The 19,469-nt window shown below is 39.7% G+C and overlaps 1 protein-coding gene across 1 annotated transcript in view; it reads left to right on the top strand.

The window, feature by feature from the left end:
• The window catches only part of LOC112934662 (fibrous sheath-interacting protein 2-like), a 71,746-nt gene that overhangs the window by 14,012 nt on the left and 38,265 nt on the right, over positions 1-19,469 (top strand). Inside the window, exons 9-11 of the mRNA XM_072743516.1 lie at positions 5,712-5,809; positions 7,849-7,894; positions 9,014-9,105. Of these exons, the coding sequence (XP_072599617.1) occupies positions 5,712-5,809; positions 7,849-7,894; positions 9,014-9,105 (236 nt within the window). The remainder of the gene's footprint in view (positions 1-5,711; positions 5,810-7,848; positions 7,895-9,013; positions 9,106-19,469) is intronic.

Genomic DNA, 19,469 nt, shown 5'->3' with positions numbered 1-19,469 from the left:
TAAAAGGCTTTTGAAAGATTTTATTTATTAATTTATTTGAGAGAGAGCATGAGTGGGGTGGGGGTGGGGCGCAGAGGGTGAGGGAGAAGCAGACTTCCTACAAGGCATGGGGCCTGAAAAGAGGCTCCGTGCTCCATCCCAGGACCCAGCGATTATGACCTGAGCCAAAGTCAGCCCCTTAACCAACTGAGCCACCCAGGTGCCCCTATATGAAGGGCTTTTAAAAAAACATGAGAGAGAAAATGTATGCAAGAGAAAGTTTTTAAAGGACGAAAGAGTAAAAATAGACAATGTTGAAAGGAAGGAAAGAATGAAAGTTTAGGAAAGGGGAGTCAGTAAGAAAAGCTCATAATGTAGTTTAGTGAAACAATGAGGCTGTACCCTCTGCCTCTGAGACAAAAAAATCACTTTAGCAGGTATATTGCTTCCTCCATCTTTGTTAACTTCTACTTCAGGTAGGTAGAAAGTTACAGGTAGGCATCTTTTTAAAATTTTTTTATTTAAATTCAATTTGCCTAAATAACTAACTAAATAAATAAATTCAATTTGCCAACATATACTATAACACCCAGCGCTCATCCCATCAAGTGCCCTCCTTAGTGCCCATCACCCAGTTACCCCATCCCCTCCTACTCCCCTTCCACAAACCTTTGTTTCCCAGAGTTAGGAGTCTCTCAAGGTTTGTCTTCCTCTCTAATTTTTCCTCACCCAATTTTCCTCCTTTCCCTTCTAGTCCCTTTCACTATTTCTTATATTTTGCATATGAATGAAACCATATGATGATTGTCCTTCTCCGACTGACTTATTTCACTCAGCATAATACCCTCCAGTTCCATCCACATCAAGACAAATGGTAGGTATTTGTCCTTTCATTACTCAGCCATTAAAAAGGACGAATACTTACCATTTGTCCAGGTAGGCATCTTAAAGAGTGGCCAGCTCAAATGGTTTTTAAAAAGGGAAATATTTTTAAAAATAATGTTCATAATATCACAAAGGTAACAGGAGAATGAAGAAATCTCTTTCACATGTAAAATAGGCTTATACCACTATAATAAGGCCATTGTCCTCCACCATGTAGACACGGAGGGATGTACATCTTTTTAAAAAAGATTTTATTGATGTATTTATTTAAGAGAGAGAAAGGGGAGAGAGAGAGAGAGAGAGAGAGAGAGAGAACAAGTGGGGAAGGAACAGACAGAGGGAGAGAGGGAAGCAGGCTCCCCACTGAGAAGGGATCCCAACCTGAGCCAAAGGTAGACACTTAACCAGATGCTTAACCAATTGAGCCACCCAGGTGCCCCAGGCATGCACATCTTAAAATTCTAGTGAAAATCCAATCAGCACATAGTTGGGAATCCTTTTGTCTATCTAAATGATTAGATACAGGAATTGTTGTCACCTCTTTCACAGCTGAGATATGAGCATACTGTTGCCTCTGCTGAGCTCTGAGGCACAGCCAAGGATGATCAGGAGCACTTTCATGGCGTCTCCAGCATAGTTAGTGCACTACTGGCATCCCCACACAGAGAAGAGGCCAGGTTCTCATCATTCTCATTGGGCAGGATGGAGGGATGCAGTTTTTCCCTTCTCCCAGAAAACAACTCTGTTTCCCTGAGTATAGCTTTAACTATACAAGATAATACCGTAAAAGCCATTGTCCTGCCTCTCCATCACATCTCTTTCTCAAGGTTTCTCCACCTTGCCGCTACTGACATTTTGGACCAGATAATGCTGCGTTGTGGGAGCTCTCCTTTGCCTTGTAGAATGTTTAGCAGCATCCCTGGCCTTGATCCACTAGATGACAGGAACAACCAACCCTCCCCTGCCACATCTGTAACCACCACCATGTCTGCAGACATTCGCATATGTCCTCCAAGGGACCAAATTGCCTCCCACTTGAGACCCCACTACTTATCCTCTCCAGTTCCTTGCTACAACTCCATATGCCTCTCCTCCTATTGGGCACAAAAAAAAAAAAAAAAAACCCTAGAATCTATCTTGGATTACTTTGTCATTTCCACTATTTTAAAAATAAATATTTTCTTGTGTTTCTTTAAGTTTCTTCAAAGATAAAACAAATGATACTACCAGTGACCAGAAACTACACCAAGGACAAAAACAAAATTGAAATGATTATGATTAGAAGTGCTAAAATAGTAATTTGTGGGAAGATGGGACTTGGTACTGACCTCATCTGCTTACAACGCAGAAAAATCCTCCCTCTATCCTCTGTTAGAAATAATGGATTTTGAGTCATGTTTACCAACAGTGCTACAGCCATTCTTGCTGCCTGCTTTAGCTTCCCTAATTTCTCACTTCATGTCATTGCCTCCATATGCCCATGAGCAGGGCAGCCCACATTCTGCAGCTGACAAGTCTGCAAGCCCCCAGTTGAGGGCCCTGCTTCTCCATGGCGTCTGCTCCTAATCTCATTTCTGTATTTTTCCATTGCAACAAGATCCCGAGGCATTTTTTTAACCTCTTCCTCACTGGCTGCCACCGCCACTGCTACCACTCTTTGCCCAGCAGTCCTACCTCCCAGGGAAACTTTTACCTGCATCTCATTTGTTCCATTCGCCTGGAGAGTCATCCTTGCCAACTGCCGACTAGAGGTGCCACTGGTGTTCTGATGCCAGTGGCCCTAAGGACCTAGTGAGGACCAAGACCCCAACCAACACTCCTTCTCAAAACCTTGCCCTTCCTTAGACTTTGAACTTTCCAGGCTCGAAGTAACTTCTGTCACCTCATTGGCAGCAGAGACGTTTCATGCTGCCACATATTTTTCTGCAACAGTGGAGCAGAAAATAGTGCTCAGTGTTGCCCATTCTCGATCCCCTGCTCCTTTGAGAATAGTCTGAAGAGTAGCAGGTGTTATCGTTCTGAAATTTCAACCTATTACTTGCATAGGCTTCTTTAATATGTGTAAGGCCAGTACTATTTGCCAGATAGAAGTGTCTGCCTTCCTTTTTCTTTCTCTCTCAGTAGTTGATTTTTCTAGCATACGCCTCTAGACTTGACCTTTGTGGGGGCCCCCCTGTAATGATGCATACTTTCAGGAAGTGTACACCATATTTCTGCTTCTTTCCCAAAGATGGTGTCCAGATGTCTGGGGTAGGAAGTGTGGCTTATGTTCTTATTCCTCTATGTGTCAGCAGTATGGGCATCACCTTAAGAGATTATTAGAAATGCAGATTCTCGGGCCCCACCCCAGGCCTACCAAATTGGAATCTGTATTTTCACAAGATCTCCAGTGCTTTATAAGCACTTTCAAGTTTGGGGAACAGTGGCTTCCGTGACCTCATGGAGGTGGAATAAAGTCATGGTGCTTGGATGAAATGTCTTCTGCCTCCTCTGATCTCCAGAGAGCTGTCCTTATCTCCACTGAGATAGTACTTGGCCAATTGGGCTTTCACAGTTGAATTCAACCATCAGTCCAGTGACTCCTGGCCCATTCTCACTGAGCTTAGAGCCCTCTGGCTTTTCCATTCCACCACAATTCTGGTTGCCTGCTCCGTAACACTGAGGGTGGAGCCATCGCATCTCCTCCCCAGTGACTCCCATTGGCAAGCTTCCCAGCTAGACTCTCAGCCCTTTCTGGGCATGTCCATCACATAGAAACCAAGAGTGGCTTAAGAAAGCAAAACCTCAAGGAGAAATAGGAAGAGGTTGGTAAAAAGGTACAAACTTTAGCTACAAGATGAATAAAGTCTGAATGGCTAATGGAAAACATGGTGACTATAGTTGACAGCACTGTATATAATTGAAATTTGCTAAAAGCAGAACTTAAAATGTTTTCAACAAAAACAAAATATAAATATGTTGGGTGATGGATGTGTTAATTAACTAAATGGGGGGTCCTTTCATAATATACATATACCAAATCACCACGATGTACACTTTAACTATGTTACAATTTTATAGGTCAATTATATACATCACTAAAGTGAAATTAAAAAGAAGTGGGGGTGGGATAGGAAAGGAAGGAAGGAGGGACAGACAGACCAACCTTGCTCTGCTTGACCATACTATATTGCAGAGTTTCTGGGCCATGTCCCCAGTGCGGAGAAGGAGGCAGCAAATGAGGGGCAGCCTGAGATTTCTTTCTAGAGTCCTAAATGGGGAGCAGAACAATAGTTCTTTTCTCTCTGTGCTAACTTCACTTGTCTGAAGCAACCAAGGCCCAAAGTAAGAAAAACGTGAAGCCTCATCTGAATTCTTTGCTCTCCAGCCTCTCCCACCATCCTTCCACATTCCCACCATCTCTAAGCTATAAAAGGAGTGAACTCTACTCCCCAAACTAACTTTCCTTAGGTCATATCTTCCTTCTTTCTGAGTCCATATAACTCTTCTTGGTGGAGTAGGGTATCTCCAGTACACTAAGGGAGAGTTTTCTGAGCTAAGTATTCCAGTCTGCTGCTACACAAAAAGGAAGGTTAAATTTCTGGACGTTCTCAAGCCAGTTGTATGGCTTGAAAAGAATACTGTGTTGGCTGTGTCATCGTATTTTTGAATGACAGGTGCTGAATATTACTTGGGTATTTATTGTGGCATTCCTCCTGTTAAAAATTCTAACCTCCTCTCCCCTAGTTCCATCCCCAAGCAGGTAGATGACTATGGAAGACTAGAGCAGAGTTCTTGTACTTAGGAGGTAAAAAATGAGAAAATAATATAAAATTTTGAAACAATAGCCCTGTTGCATAATGGCTGTTTCACATCTGTTAAGCCCCAGAAGTAAGCACAACAGAAGATAGGTCTCCAGACCTACATCTAGAAGGTATACTCACTATAAAAAAATGTAAAATACAGAAAAATATGTAATATATAGAATGAAACAGCCTAATAAACATGGGGAGAAGGCATGAACATTTCACTGAAGACATACAGATGGCAAATAAGCACATGAAAAAACTGCTTAATATTATTAGTCATTAGGGAAATACAAAGTAAACCACAATGAGATACCACTACACACCCAGTAAAATAGCTAGAATTTAAATAATTTAATTTAAATCAGTATTTTCAAGGACTTGAAGCAGCTAGAACTCCACAGACATTTCAGGTTGGAGTATAAAATTGTAGAACCACTGTGGAAAACAGTTTGCTTACTTAAGTTACCATATGATCCAGCCATCCCTCTTCTGGATATGTGCCCCCCAAAAATGAGAATATGTGACTTCTAGCAGCATTATTCATAATAGCAAAAAAAAAAAAAAAACCCTGCAAACAACCTAAATGCCCTTCAGTGGGCAAATGGATAAAAAATAGCACATCCCATTCTATAGAATATTACATAGTAAGAAAAAGGAATAAACAATTGTTGCAGATGACAATATTGATGAATCTCAAAATAAATATGCTAAATGAAGGAAGCCAGACCAAAAGAGAAAGAGAGAGGACATCCTGCTTGATTCCATTTATAGCAAACTCTAGAAAATGCAGTTTATAGTGACAGCTGATCAGTGGTTGCCTGGCAGACAGGGAGAACTAGAGAGAGGAATGAAGTATAAGGGGGAACAAGGAAACTTTTGGGGGTGGTGGAAATGTTTATCTTGATTTGATTGTGGTGTTGGTTTCATGGGTTTGTACATATGTCAAAAGTGAACAAGTGGTATGTATTAAATATCTGTGGTTTTACTATACTCCAATCATATTTTGATAAAATTGTTTTAAAGCTATCTAACTTCTCTTTCATTTACTTTTATGATCAGGTCAGCATTCTCATACTTTTGTAAAGATTCCTGCCAAAAAATCATCAGTCTTCATATCTTCTCAGCATGACATACAGAAAAATAAAACAGAACAAAAGGTAGATGCTCTGTATTGATCATTCATTTACCTTGTTAACTGCTATTTCTATGGGATATCCTCCTCACTGGCATAATACTGACCGGTTAGAGTTATGGGGTCCTATACAGGTCTGGATCCTCTTCCTAGCAGAGAAGGCTCTGAGTCAGCTTCATGTTAAATGTACCATATGGTTTAGCAGAAACTGACATAAATATTTGATGATAGTGATGATAGCTAATGTTTACTAAGAACTTGCTGTGGACCAGGGCCTGTATGAAGACAGAAGGGAAAGGGGCAAAACAGTTGACATAGGATACAGAGATGGAAAAGACATCATCACTACTCTTGAGAACTCACTGTCCAGGGATTAGACACATATAAACAAAAATCCTGGGGATGCTGGGTGGCTCAGTCAGTTAAGCATCTGCCTTCTTCTCAGGTCATGATCCCAAGGTCCGGGGGTTGAGTCCCATATCCGGCTCCTTGCTCTGTGGGGAGTCTGCTTGTCCTTCTCCCTCTGTGCTCTTCCCTACTTCTCTCTCTCAAATAAATAAAATATTTTTAAGTCCTTACCATAAAATAAGAGAAGAGTTTTGATTCCTACAAAATGCAGTGGGAGCACAAAGGATTTAGAGACTAGTCCTGCCTAGAAGTTTCCAGATGAACAGATATAGGTTACAGTGAAGCAGTATTACAGGCAGATGTGAAAGTTTTAAGTGAAAGCTGCACTATGAGCCAGCAAAGCCAGGGCAGTGCAGGAGAGGAGACTGGAAAGGTAGGTTGCCCCCAAGGCTTTGTATACCTTGTTGGAGATTGCATTTATCTTCTCTATAGTAGAGAGCCATTGCTGATTTTTTAGTAGAGATGTGACATAAGAATGAAATGGGTCTTAAAAAGATAATCTAGGGGCACCCAGCCGGCTCGGTTGGAAGACATGTGACTCTTGATCTCAGGGGTCATGATTTCAGGCCCCACTTTGGGTGAAGAGATAACTCAAATAAAAGCAATTAAAAGAGAGAGACAGAGAGACAGAAGTCTTTTAAAAATCAAAAATAAATAAAAAGATCATCTGGTTAAAGTGTGTGACATAGATGCAGTGTTTGAGAGAGAGGAGATTAGAAGGAAGATTTGGGTCTACTGGGATGGTCCAGATAAAAATAAGGCAGTGGCAATGAGGGTGAGCCACAGGCCACAGATTTAAGACATTTCAGAATCAGACTATGTCAAAATTTGGTGACTTAATAGATGTGTAGATTGAGAGAGCGGGAGAGGATGAGGATGTGGATGATGATTTAATTTTTGTATATAGGTTCTCTTTTTTATTTTATTTATTTATTATTTTTTACTGGAGTTCAATTTGCCAACATATAGCATAACACCCAGTGCTCATCCCGCCAAGTGCCCCCCTCAGTGCCCATCACCAGTCACCCCAACCCCCCGCCCACCTCCCATACCACTACCCCTTGTTCATTTCCCAGAGTTAGGTGTCTCTCATGTTTTGTCATATATATAGTTCTCTTGAAGTGGGATGTCTTTTCTCTGTGCTCCTGTAGTGCTCAGGCTTGCCTCTTTCCCAGAACTCATTATCCTGTATCATATTTTTTTGTCTGCTCTACTGGATGATAAACTTCTTGAGGTCAGGAATTTTATATCCTATTTCAATTCTAAGCAATGTGCTAATTATATTGGATTGGATTGGCCCTATCTGAAATAAATGGAATAACTCTAAGCTTTCTAGAAGGGATCATTGGATGCACTGTTAAGTCTTTAACCAAAAATATGGAGACAGAGGAAGAGCAAGTTTGGAAAGATGGGACTGCATGAGCACATGATAATAAGCTTCATTTTGAACAGGTTAGTTTAGGTACATGTGAGAGATACTCATCAAAGAGGTTGATCTTATGTACTAGCATTGAGACCAGAGCTTAGAAGAGAGAGGTAAGGGGTGGGGAACAAAGGGGGACACTGTATCAATCTGATTGCTCTATAGCCAGCAAGTCTCTTTTAGAAGCTTAATTACTAATGAATGTTTTTTTTCTTGAATGTTAACCCATACAGAAAGATAAAGAAATGACTAAAACAGCACATACTCTAAGTGATGAAGGTAAGAAATGAACAATATTTATGATTGCTCTGTTATCTTTCAGTTACATAATTATAGTTTTGTCATAGTTTTCCAAGTTATGCTTTTTTCCCCTGATTATAAAATCTGTGATTTTTTTGATAAAGGAAGATATAAAGATTATTCATGGTTATAAATGTTAGTATCCCACATTTGAGTGATTGCTAGGTGAATAGGCCCTTTGGAATTTGCAAAGCAGGAAGAAGTTAGAGTCTCCGCTGGGGCTGCCTATACTTATAGGCAAAGTAAGTTTCTGAAGTACTGTGATTTGTGCAAAGAATTCTCCCCAGGAAAGCCTCTATCCTCCAATGCCACCCTTTATCCCCAGACATAAAAATACATCCAGTTTCCCACCTCCACAGCTAGACTAGACGTTAGCTAATTCTCTGTCCGTCTCAGCAAAAGATTCCCATGCATATTCCATACACACATCAGGAGTACTAGGCCATTTCTGCCTGGGTGGCCAATCAGCATCTCAAATGCAGTATGCACAAAGCCAAATTCATCATCTTCCAGTGACCCCTAAACCTGTTCTCTGTTCCTCCTTTTAGGCACAAAGCCAGAGTCAGCTTCGACTCCTTCCTGTTGCCCATGTTCTTATATCCAAAAGTTATCACGTTTTGTCCAATCTGCCTCCTTTAACTATCTCAAAATCTTCCCCTCCTTTCCATTCACACCACCCATGCCCTTAACTACTGCAATAATATGCCTCCAGTCTCTTTCCTCTTATTAATCTATCCTATAGTGGGTTGTGAATGTAATCTTCTCGAAATACAGTTTTGAGCATTATAATTCCTCTATTCAAAAGTCCTTGGTGGGTCCCTCTTGCCTACTGAATAAAGTGCAAAGCAGCTCATTCTGGGGCAGGAGGAGTGGTGGGAAATTAAGATGACAGAGTAATTTAGGGCCACAAGTTAGGGAATTCAGGCTTGTCCCAGACAGTGGTAGTGAGACACTGGAAGGCATCTTATATTTGGAGATACTGCCTTTACTTGCGTGAAGAAATATATCCCTGACTGTGGTAATTCTAGACATTATGGCAGTAAGAACTATTATCATTTTTTCATATTAAAAGGTACCTTTTCTTCCCCCCCCCCCCAGAAATTAAAAATAACTCACTTCAAGCTCCAGGAGTTTCTGCTAAAACAGCAAATGTCCCCAGACATTCCATACAGACTATTTTGAAACAAAAGGCAAGTAATATTTCTTTTGTCCCAGATACAGAGCAAATGAAGTATGAAATTATGATCAATATGGGTATAACACAATTTCATTCATTGAAAGAAAATTCAGAGCAGCCTTATTCCCTGAAATTAACCCCCCATAGTAATATTTTATAAAAACTGAAATGCAAACCCACCGTAATGATGCTGTGCTACTTCAGACTTCCAAAGCTTATAGCTGCCAGTTATGTTAGTGTTGTCATACTGTAAGTACAGGGACGATCAGTGACAAGTTGTAAGCCAGCAAAAGTAGTAGGACTGAGACTTTAAATGTGTTAAACAGATCCAAAGTTTGAATGTTATATTTGCCTCAATTTAATAGAGATTTACCGGAAGCAACTTGAATGCTCCCACTTAGCCCTTAGGTTAGAGGCTCCCTAAATGATGAGCTCCAAGAGCTTCAAAGTACACACTTGTGTCCTGCAGAGAAAGCAACAAATCGGGCTTTGAGAATCATTTTCTTCTAGTGCTGATGGGTTGTGTCAAGATAGCCATGCTGCCTTGCCCTGTCCCCTTTGTGACCAGTGATCACTCATCTGATGGGGGAAGTTGGCAGCATTCAGGGTGCAGCCTCTGGTCACAACATAGATTGCCTTTGTAGACTGCCAGATTGTCATTTTAAGAATCAAATCCATATCCCTGGCTCTATTAGCACTGCATTAGCTGACTCAGCTGTTCTAAAAAGTTAACATGCTTTGAAAGAGAGGTCATCAAGCAGGAAATTCACCAAAATCTTCCCAAAAGTCTACCGTCACAACTAAGGGAGAAAGTAGCATCATTTGCAATGTTCTACATGAAATGCATACTAAGCAACAGGCTCAATTATATATAGCTGCGCAAATGTAGCATGTTAGCCACAATATGCTTCTCCATATATGCAAATATTTGTCGGACACCTGCTGTGTACAGGGCACTGTATCACTCTGTCAACATCCATAATTGGTATGCTTAGTTTCTGAAGAAAAGAAACTTAACTGCTTTGAGATAGTTTAGTAGTCATACATCAGGAATTACTTTTCTTACTAGCCTCACTATAGACCAGGAAAAAAGTATGCCCTGAGTGTAACATTGATGACAAACCTCATGCTACATACTTTGCCCCAAAAAGTCAATGAATAAATTTAGACTTTTTAAAGGTGGCTTTAAAATACATGTGAACAATATGAGTACATCAGATGGCTACATTTATTTTGAGATTCATTTTGATTTATTTTGAGAAATAGCATGACCACTTTTATTATAATAGAATATGCTATTTCCCAACTTATTTCACCCATTCCATCAGTGTCAGAAAATGTACTTCCAGTGGCTTCTGTTAGCTCTCAGATCTGTGCAAAAATAAAGTCTACTGTGTTAGATTTATCTTTCTATACAATTATCTAAGCAGGTAGAGCTCTTGGCCAAATCAAACAGTCACATCCTGTATGTGCGCTCTGCCTTCCAGGTTTCTAAAATCATGTCCCCTATAGCTAACTTTGTTTAAAGACCACACATAATCTTTTTAGCTGCTCAGTTGATTACCTTCCATGCTGCTCAATGCATTTCTCAGTTAATTTAAGAATAATAATGGATTCTACAAACCTGTGAATTCTGTAAATAATACATATACTATAAACCAAGTAAAACATGTACTTTTATCACAAGTGTACTTTTAAAATCATTTTCTTAAATGTGTTATTTTAAATGTGATAAATAGCCAATGTTCAAATTCTTTTGAAGCTCCTTCGAGGATTTTTATTGTTTTTTTTTTCTTGTGGCATAAATAGGTGACATATGCTGATTCTAATGATAAAAGGGCCAAGAAATCAAGCTTTACCTATGAGTCAGGTAAACATTAGCAACAGTTAGTAAATCCTGCAATCTACTAACTCATTCATTCCACTAACATTTATTGAGCTTCTGCTACATGACAGCATTATGTTAATTATTGCGTACATGCAACGTAGAAAAGTCATGGTCCCTATCCTCAGTTTTACAGTTTAGTGGGGGAACACTAACGCCAATAATCACGACCCATGATGATAAGTGTAATGGAGATATGTACGTAGTTCAGTGGAAGCATAGGGAAGCCAGGGAAACTTTTACAGAAGAAGCCACAATTGGGCTGAGACATGAAAGATAAGAAAGAATTTTCTAAGCAGATGAATAGAAGGAGAACCTTCCAGGAAAAGGAATAGATTTACCAAGAGCAGAGAATTGTATGTTTTCAGAAATACAAATTTTCTTAGAATTGCTTTATCTAAAAGTTCAAGTTAGAGAAATACAGGAAATGAAGCTAGACTGCTAGAGAAGGGTTAGACCATTACATTTCTGGTAGGCCATGCCAAGAAATCTTTTATCCTGTTATTGAAGTACAACTATTGAAGAATATTGGCAGTGGTGTAATATAATCAGAATTTGTCTTTCTACAAAGGGAAAAAAGAATTAGAGGTGAGAAGACAATAAAAATAATAGCATTTATTGAACACTTACTATATGCCAGTTAACCATGCAAAACTCTTTATATCCTCTCATTTAACCCTCCCAACAATTTAATGAGGACAGAAGTATTTTTATTTACCATTTTGCATACAAATAAACTAAGTCTCAGTGGAGAATTACCCTGCCAAAGGTTTCCCAGTGTATGTGACAAAACCAAGGTTTTAGCCCAGGTCTGTTGTACTTAACCAATTCTAGCTGTGATGCCATGCTGCTGCTTACTACCATCCAAGAGACTGTTAAAATAGTCAAGGCTAGACCACAGCAAATATCATTCTCAATGGGGAAACAATAGGAGCCTTTCCCCTAAGATCAGGAACATGACAGGGATGTCCACTCTCACCACTGCTATTCAACATAGTATTAGAAGTCCTAGCCTCAGCAATCAGACAACAAAGAAATAAAAGGCATTCAAATTGGCAAAGAAGAAGTCAAACTCTCCCTCTTTGCAGATGACATGATACTGTACTTAGAAAACCCGAAAGACTCCACCCCAAGATTGCTAGAACTCATACAGCAATTCCGCAGTGTGGCAGGATACAAAATCAATGCCGAAAAATCAGTGGCATTTTTTTTTAATCAGTGGTATTTTTATTTTTATTTTTTTTTTATTTATTTATGATAGTCACACACAGAGAGAGAGAGAGGCAGAGACACAGGCAGAGGGAGAAGCAGGCTCCATGCACCGGGAGCCCGACGTAGGATTCGATCCCGTGTCTCCAGGATCGCGCCCTGGGCCAAAGGCAGGCGCCAAACCACTGCGCCACCCAGAGATCCCTTTTTTTTTTAGTTCAACTTTTCTAGGTAGATTATATTTTGTCCTCTAAATTCCCTTGTCAATCTGAGAATTCTCAATAAGTATGTTTCTTAACTATTGAGAAATTAATATTTTAGGTCCCAGTTTTTTAATTAAATTCACAGAATATAACCTGTAAATCTTTAACACATTGGAGTTGTTAAGGTTTTCTTTGTGGCCAAATATGTGATCACTATTTGAAAGTGCTCCATGGACATACCAAAAAAATATATTCTCTTCTTGAAGAATAGATGGCTTTAAATAAATATTAAATTACGTTTATTGAGTATATGTCTTTACTGATTGTTTTGTCTACTAGACTTTTTTATGTCTACTAGATGTGTCCAGCCATTAAAGAGCTACACTGAAGTTCTACATTGTAATTGCATTTTTATCAAATTCCCATTGCATTTGTAATAGGTTTCACACAGGCTCTTCAGGATATTTAATCCACCATATTCCCAGAAACTGTAGAAGAGTTATTTATTTTTGTAACAGTCACATTAATTATCTATTACTAAGTAACAAATCACACCAAAGTTTGGTGGCTTAAAAAACACACACACATTATCTTACAGTTTCTGTGGTTATGAATCCAGGAACGATCTAGCTGAGTGATTCTGACTCAGGATCTCTTATGAGGTTATGGTCAAGTTGTCATTCAGGGCTGTTGTAGTCATTTAAAGGCTTAACTGGGACTGCAGGGTTCACTTCCAAGATGGTTCACTCTCATGGTTGTTAACAAGAGTTCTTGGTGCCTCACCTGATGGACCTCCCCATAGGGCTTCTTGAGTATCTTCATGATATGGCATCTGGCTTCCCCCGAGGGAGTGATCCAAGGTAAAGGGGCTGAAACCACACAATATATTTTATAACCTGGTTTCAGAAGTTTTACACCATCACTTCTACCCTGTACTGTTCATTAGAAGCAAGTCACTGTGTCCAACCCACACTCAAGGGGAAGAGAGTTAACCTCTCTACTTCTTGGACGAATATTACCAAAGAATCCGTAGACATACATCAAAACCACCACAACAGTATTATCTTCACACTTAGTTTTTCAGGCTCATACACAATTAATTCCAGCTCCTTCCTTTCCAAAACTGTACACCTGCAAAAACATACTCATACACGAGGAAACTCAAGAAGGCACATAGAATTTTAAGTGAATGTTTTAAAGCAGATCATTGGATTTTACTGGTTACTCACAATACACTTTACGTTTATTTGAAGAAAGATAAATAGCAATGTGCCTTGACTTTGAACTGGCTCTAATTGGTAATACTATTTTCTATTATTCAGAGCAATCTGTTTGTCTAAGACTGTTTAGTGATGTAGGTGTATAATTGACATATACCATTCCAGTATTCCTATGGAGATATTCTACATGAAGTCTTACTTTACTGTAATTATCTTGATATATTTTCTAATTCCACTTATGGAACTTTGCTAGATAGCATACAAAGCATGTTAGACAGTATTTGAGTGGGAAGAGATTAGTGACTGTTAGACTAATAAACAAACATTGATCCAACACCTGTGTTAAAGAACTGACTCAATAAATAAGTGTTATTGAGTGCTTACTATATGCCAGACACTGTAAACCATTGTAAGTCCTACAATAGAAGGAAGTTTAGGGTGCTTTAGAAGCTTTGGCAGAGGATGCCTGTCTGTGCAGGCAGATTTCAAGGAAGGCTCTCTGAAAGAGATGACACAAGCTGAGTGAATCCTAAAAGATAAGGAATTTAAAAGAGTGATATTAGAGTTATAAAGTAAATAGTAAGGGTGCAGGCAAAGGGAATCACGTGTTGTTCAAGATCTCTGGAGCATAGAATATATGTAGAATGGTGACCGGAGATGAGGCTGGTGAGGTAGGCAGTGGCCCCAGATTGTAAAGTATTTTATGCCTCCCTTGGAGTTCCTGGAGGGTTCAAACACAGTAGTGACAACAGGGAATAAAGACCTGATACAGAGCTATTAATAGACATTAATTACAGTTTTACAAGTAGCCTGTGAAGGATACCAACAAGTAGTAATTTTCTTTTTCTCTCCAAAAATTCACCTGTAGCTCAAGGAGTCTTCCCTTCTTGTGATTCGTCAATTAGGTAAGTAAGAAAACTTAATAAATTAATGTGTTATTTTAAATTAACCTCTTAATAATTACACAGGAGTGCTGCTTAAGGGCAGATGCTCCCACAGAATCATCAGTTCTTATATTTCTAATTGCATTCATTTTTTGCAACCTCTTGGACTAAGCTAAAATTATAAAGTAGGTGGAGTTTTTTCTGTTCTTATACCTTACCTCTAGTCTCACTTTTTTGTTCTATACTCCCCTAATACCCAGGGCCTTCACTCCCCTTTCAGGTAGCACTACCTCTTCCTTCCAAGTAATTTCCTGGGATCTAGATCTATTCTTTTCCCCTGTCCACATTCAAACATACATTACTTGTGCCTTTTGAGGTTATTGGTTTTCTAATAATGATGAATTAGTTTACATATAGTATTAATGACTTAATCTGTTACCCCATCCTGAGGATATTTGCACTGTAATCTAAAGTAATGGATCTCTAATGATGCAAAAATCAAGGACAGTGGAGATTTTTAAAAATATATATTTTATTTATTTATTCATGAGAGACACAGAGAGAGAGAGAGAGAGAGATGCAGAGAAATAGGCAGAGGGAGAAGCAGGCTCCATGCCGGGAGCCCCATATGGGACTTAATCCCTGGACTCTGGGATCATGCCCCGAGGCAAAGGCAGATGCTCAACTGCTGAGCCACCCAGGCATCCCATTTTTTAAAAAGATTTTATTTATTTATTCAGGAGAGATACAGAAAGAGAGGCAGAGACACAGGCAGAGGGAGAAGCAGGCTCCATGCAGGGAGTCCGACGTGGGACTCCATCCCAGTTCTCCAGGATCACACCCTGGGCTGAAGGCAGCGCTAAACCGCTGAGCAACCGGGGCTGCCCATCATCCCTTTTTTTTTAAAGGATATTCTTTTTATGGCCTAGGTGCCTTCCAGCCCTCAAACTGTGGTGGCCACTTATTCTGCTAAAGTGCAATTCCCCTCAAACTTGAATGTTTCATGCATATAAAATAACTCCTGATGGAATACACATATCCAACACCACCATCTTTTAAACACTCAAATCAAATGAGATCCAGGATAGGTCTTATAAATTCAAAATTCTGATGAAAATGGTTGGGTAGGTGAAGTAGCATATAGTGGTAAATGGTGTTGACATTCAGAGCAAGCTTTGTAGAAGAAGGATATTATGCTTAGGAGTGATGAAGTCAGTTTGACTTACTGAGTACTCATAAGATGCAAAGATGCTGAAGGAAGGAAACTGACTAGCCCAATATTAGGATAGTTTAAAGAAATAAAGGTGAAGAATGATGATTATGTAGTTTTAGAAAGTGTTAATTCCTGCTTCCCTCTTCCTCCTGCCTTCCCACTACCCTAGACTACAGGGCTAAGAATCACTTGAGTCTTTTCAAAAGCAAATGCTCTGGATATCCTTTTGCTAAAAATCTTAGTTCAGCTAAGATGAAGAGCTCTGCATATGACTTGGAGCTTCTTCCCCATTCCCCTCAAATATATAGCATCAAAGTACTTTTAGCTATACCTAAGACAATTCCAGGCCAGAGCACAACAAAGCATAGCTAACAACACCATCTAATCTGGCTCTGCCCAATGCACCCATGTCACATTCCCTTACCTTACAAAGAGGAACACAGGTTCAAGGGCTTGGACTTAGTCCTCTTTCTCTGATGCAGCTCCTTGCTTCCCAAGCCTCAATGCTAGATGCATCATGCCTCTTCTACCACTTACCTCTCTCCCTTCTCTCCTCTCAACTCCTTAGTTCTCTGTTTTTTCTAATACCTACACAAAGGCCGTACTGGCAAGCTTAACAAAACAGAATTAGAAACCAAAGAATTCAGTACAAAAGAAAGCAAATGTGATAAGATAGCAGTGGGGTAGACAGTTGGCATAATTAAGTTTTGCATTTAGATACTGAGTATGTTCTTATGATTGGGTTGGAAGATGAGAGGAGAAACAAAATAAAGAAGACAGCAGGTCTTTCATGCTGAAGACTGTCCTTAGAAGTCTGCATTTCATTCACTGGATGACAGTCTAATGGCTTTGAGGAGGGATGTGATATTATCAAGTCAATAACTCTGCCGAACACCTGTGACAGCAGCATGTAGGACAAATGGAAGATAGTTAAATAGGTGCCCATTACACAAGTCCATTAATGATTTGTGGCCTGCACAATGGCCTTTGGAGTAGAGAGAAGTATGCACCTAAGATTTGTTAAGTGGGAATTTATGTGCCAAACTTTCTTGAGAACATACTATGTTCAATGTATGGTTCTGGGTATTAGAGGAATACCAAGATGAATAAGGCACTACCTCTGACCTCAGTTGTGCTTTACAAAGCATCACGACAAAATACAGTGAGATTTGAGGGAAGCCAGAGATTAAACTGAGGGCAGGGCAGTGGATAAAATGTCAGGAAAAAGGAAGGCCACCCATGGTACCACCCAGATTTTGGCTTTCAGATAAAACCACTGATGTTAGGATACAGAGGTGCTGCTTTAAACTCCCATTTGGCCACTGGAATGAATAAATGGATTTGACAATAGAGGGACTATGTGTGTGGATGAGTAAGATGTATCAGGCATCACCTCAAAGCAATGGGCCTGAGATACAAACAGAAAGCCACCAATTAAATTAAAAATTAGATATTCAGGGCAGCCCAGGTGTCTCAACGGTTTGGCGCCACCTTCGGTCTGGGTTTTGATCCTGGAGACCCGGGATGGAGTCCCATGTCGGGCTCCCTGCATGGAGCCTGCTTCTCCCTCTGCCTGTGTCTCTGCCTCTCTCGCTCGCTCTGTGTCTCTCATGAATAAATTTAAAAAATCTTTAAAAAATTAGATATTCATCATTAGGCAGACTAAAACTTAGGTTTGTCACATTAATCCTCAAGGGGAGGCTGGCCAACCATGTGGTATCTTTTAAGTTATCTTCTGGACTAAAGTGAGTTTGTATGGAGAAGGTCAGAAGCAAAAAGGTATATTTATAGTTTTGTGATATGACAAGTTAAACTGTGAAAAAAGTGTGTCTTCTCTTTGGGGCTTCTGAACTAATGGTTATTAATATCACTGCCCACTTTATTTAAGAAGTAGGAAGTTAGCAGTGCAGATGACCTAAATCTTAGACAGTTTCCTCTAGTAGCATCAACCTATTGAGGAAAACCACCTAAGACTAGGGAAAAGTAGATGGAATACCATGTCACTCCTGGAATGATGATGGAACTTTCCAGTGTAACAGCAAGTTCATTTGCATGTTTCTGTTCAATTGCATGTTCTGTCCAAGAATCTGATAATTTGTTGTGAACTGTAGATTGTACCTGATATTACAACTATTTTCTAGTGGCCTTATATGAGTCTTTCTCATCTGTCTGGTTAGTTTTGTTCTCAGTTCTTTGCCATTTCCTTTTATCTAAATGCATGTTTTGGGGACAGAAAGCCTGTGGGGACAGGTAGCAACAAATACACAAGACACTCTGGGTTCCACTTGCTGCCTGTAGTGTGAGGTAGAGAAAGCAGAAAAAAGAATCTGGATGCATTAGGTTCCAGAGGACCTACAAGAAGAAATTGTGCTGGAGTTGGCCTAAGAAACAGTCTTAGAAAAATAAAGCCAAAGTTAGGAACTGTATCACCAACATCAGGATTCATGTTCCAGGTTCCTCATTACAAAAAAAGTAGTAATCTGAGGATGGGCTACTGCTCCCTCACCCCAGCAGAGACCCATGAGTTTTTCTTTTCCTACTAGGAATTAGGTTGTAATTTCAGAGATGAACTGTATTTCTCAAAATTGAATTGTAGGCCTTGGGGAAAAAAGTAATTTTGAGAACACAGTAAGGCCAAGTAAAAATGAAGATAGAGTACCCTTTTTCCTTTAGGAAGGTCAGGAAGAAAAGAGGCAAGTGATCCATGTAGGCAGGAAAATATGAAAATAAATCGTAATTAGAGTCTCGGGACTTTTTTTTTAACCTTTTAAAGTATTCTATAATTTACATGATTGTGTTGTTCTCTTGCTACAATTTAGTAATATATATTTTTCTTTACATTTGGTAAATGATGATAAATAATTTTGATTAAAACATATAATAGATTGCAATGACATGGATGGAGCTAGAGAGTATAATGCCAAGTGAAATAAGTCAGCCAGAGGAAGATAAATACCATATGATTTCATTTATATGTGGAATTTAAGAAACAAAGCAAATAGCAAAGGGAAAAAAGACAGGCAAATCAAGAAACAGGCTTTTTTTTTAATGATAGTCAGAGAGAGAGAGAGAGAGAGAGAGAGAGAGAGAGAGAGAGAGAAGCAGAGACACAGGCAGAGGGAGAAGCAGGCTCCATGCACCGGGAGCCCGACGCGGAATTCGATCCCGGGTCTCCAGGATCGCGCCCTGGGCCAAAGGCAGGCGCCAAACCGCTGCGCCACCCAGGGATCCCGAGAAACAGGCTCTTAACTATAGAGAACAAAAGCATGGTTACTGGAGGGGAGGGAGTGGGAGGGATGAGTGAAATAGGTGATAGGGATTAAGATGAGCACTGTGTGATTAAAATAAAAACTTTAGGGCAGCCCGGGTAGTTTAGCGATTTAGCCCCCCCTTCAACCCAGGGTGTGATCCTGGAGTCCTTGATCGAGTCCTATAAGTCAGGCTCCCTGCTTGGAGCCTGCTTCTCCCTCTGCCTGTATCTCTGCCTCTCTCTCTCTCTCTCATTCTCTCTCTCCCTCCCTCTCTCCCTCTCTAATAAATAAAATCTTTTTTTAAAAAATTAAAAAATAAAAAATAAAAACATTAAAAACATTGAATAGAATATTATACCTAGAAAATGGCTATATCTAATTTGGTGTTGCATATGATTAGAAACCCATTATTTTAATCCATGGATCTTTTCCTACTATTGGGTGAGGGGAGAAGACTAGGAATTTTGAGGAGGTGGGCAAAAAGCAGGTTATCAGGAAGCTCTGATGAAGAG

This window comes from Vulpes vulpes, chromosome X (genome assembly GCF_048418805.1).
Source record: "Vulpes vulpes isolate BD-2025 chromosome X, VulVul3, whole genome shotgun sequence".
NCBI lineage: Eukaryota > Metazoa > Chordata > Mammalia > Carnivora > Canidae > Vulpes > Vulpes vulpes.
The sequence above is the reverse complement of the archived record's forward strand: the minus strand, read 5'-3'. Positions and strand labels throughout refer to the sequence as shown.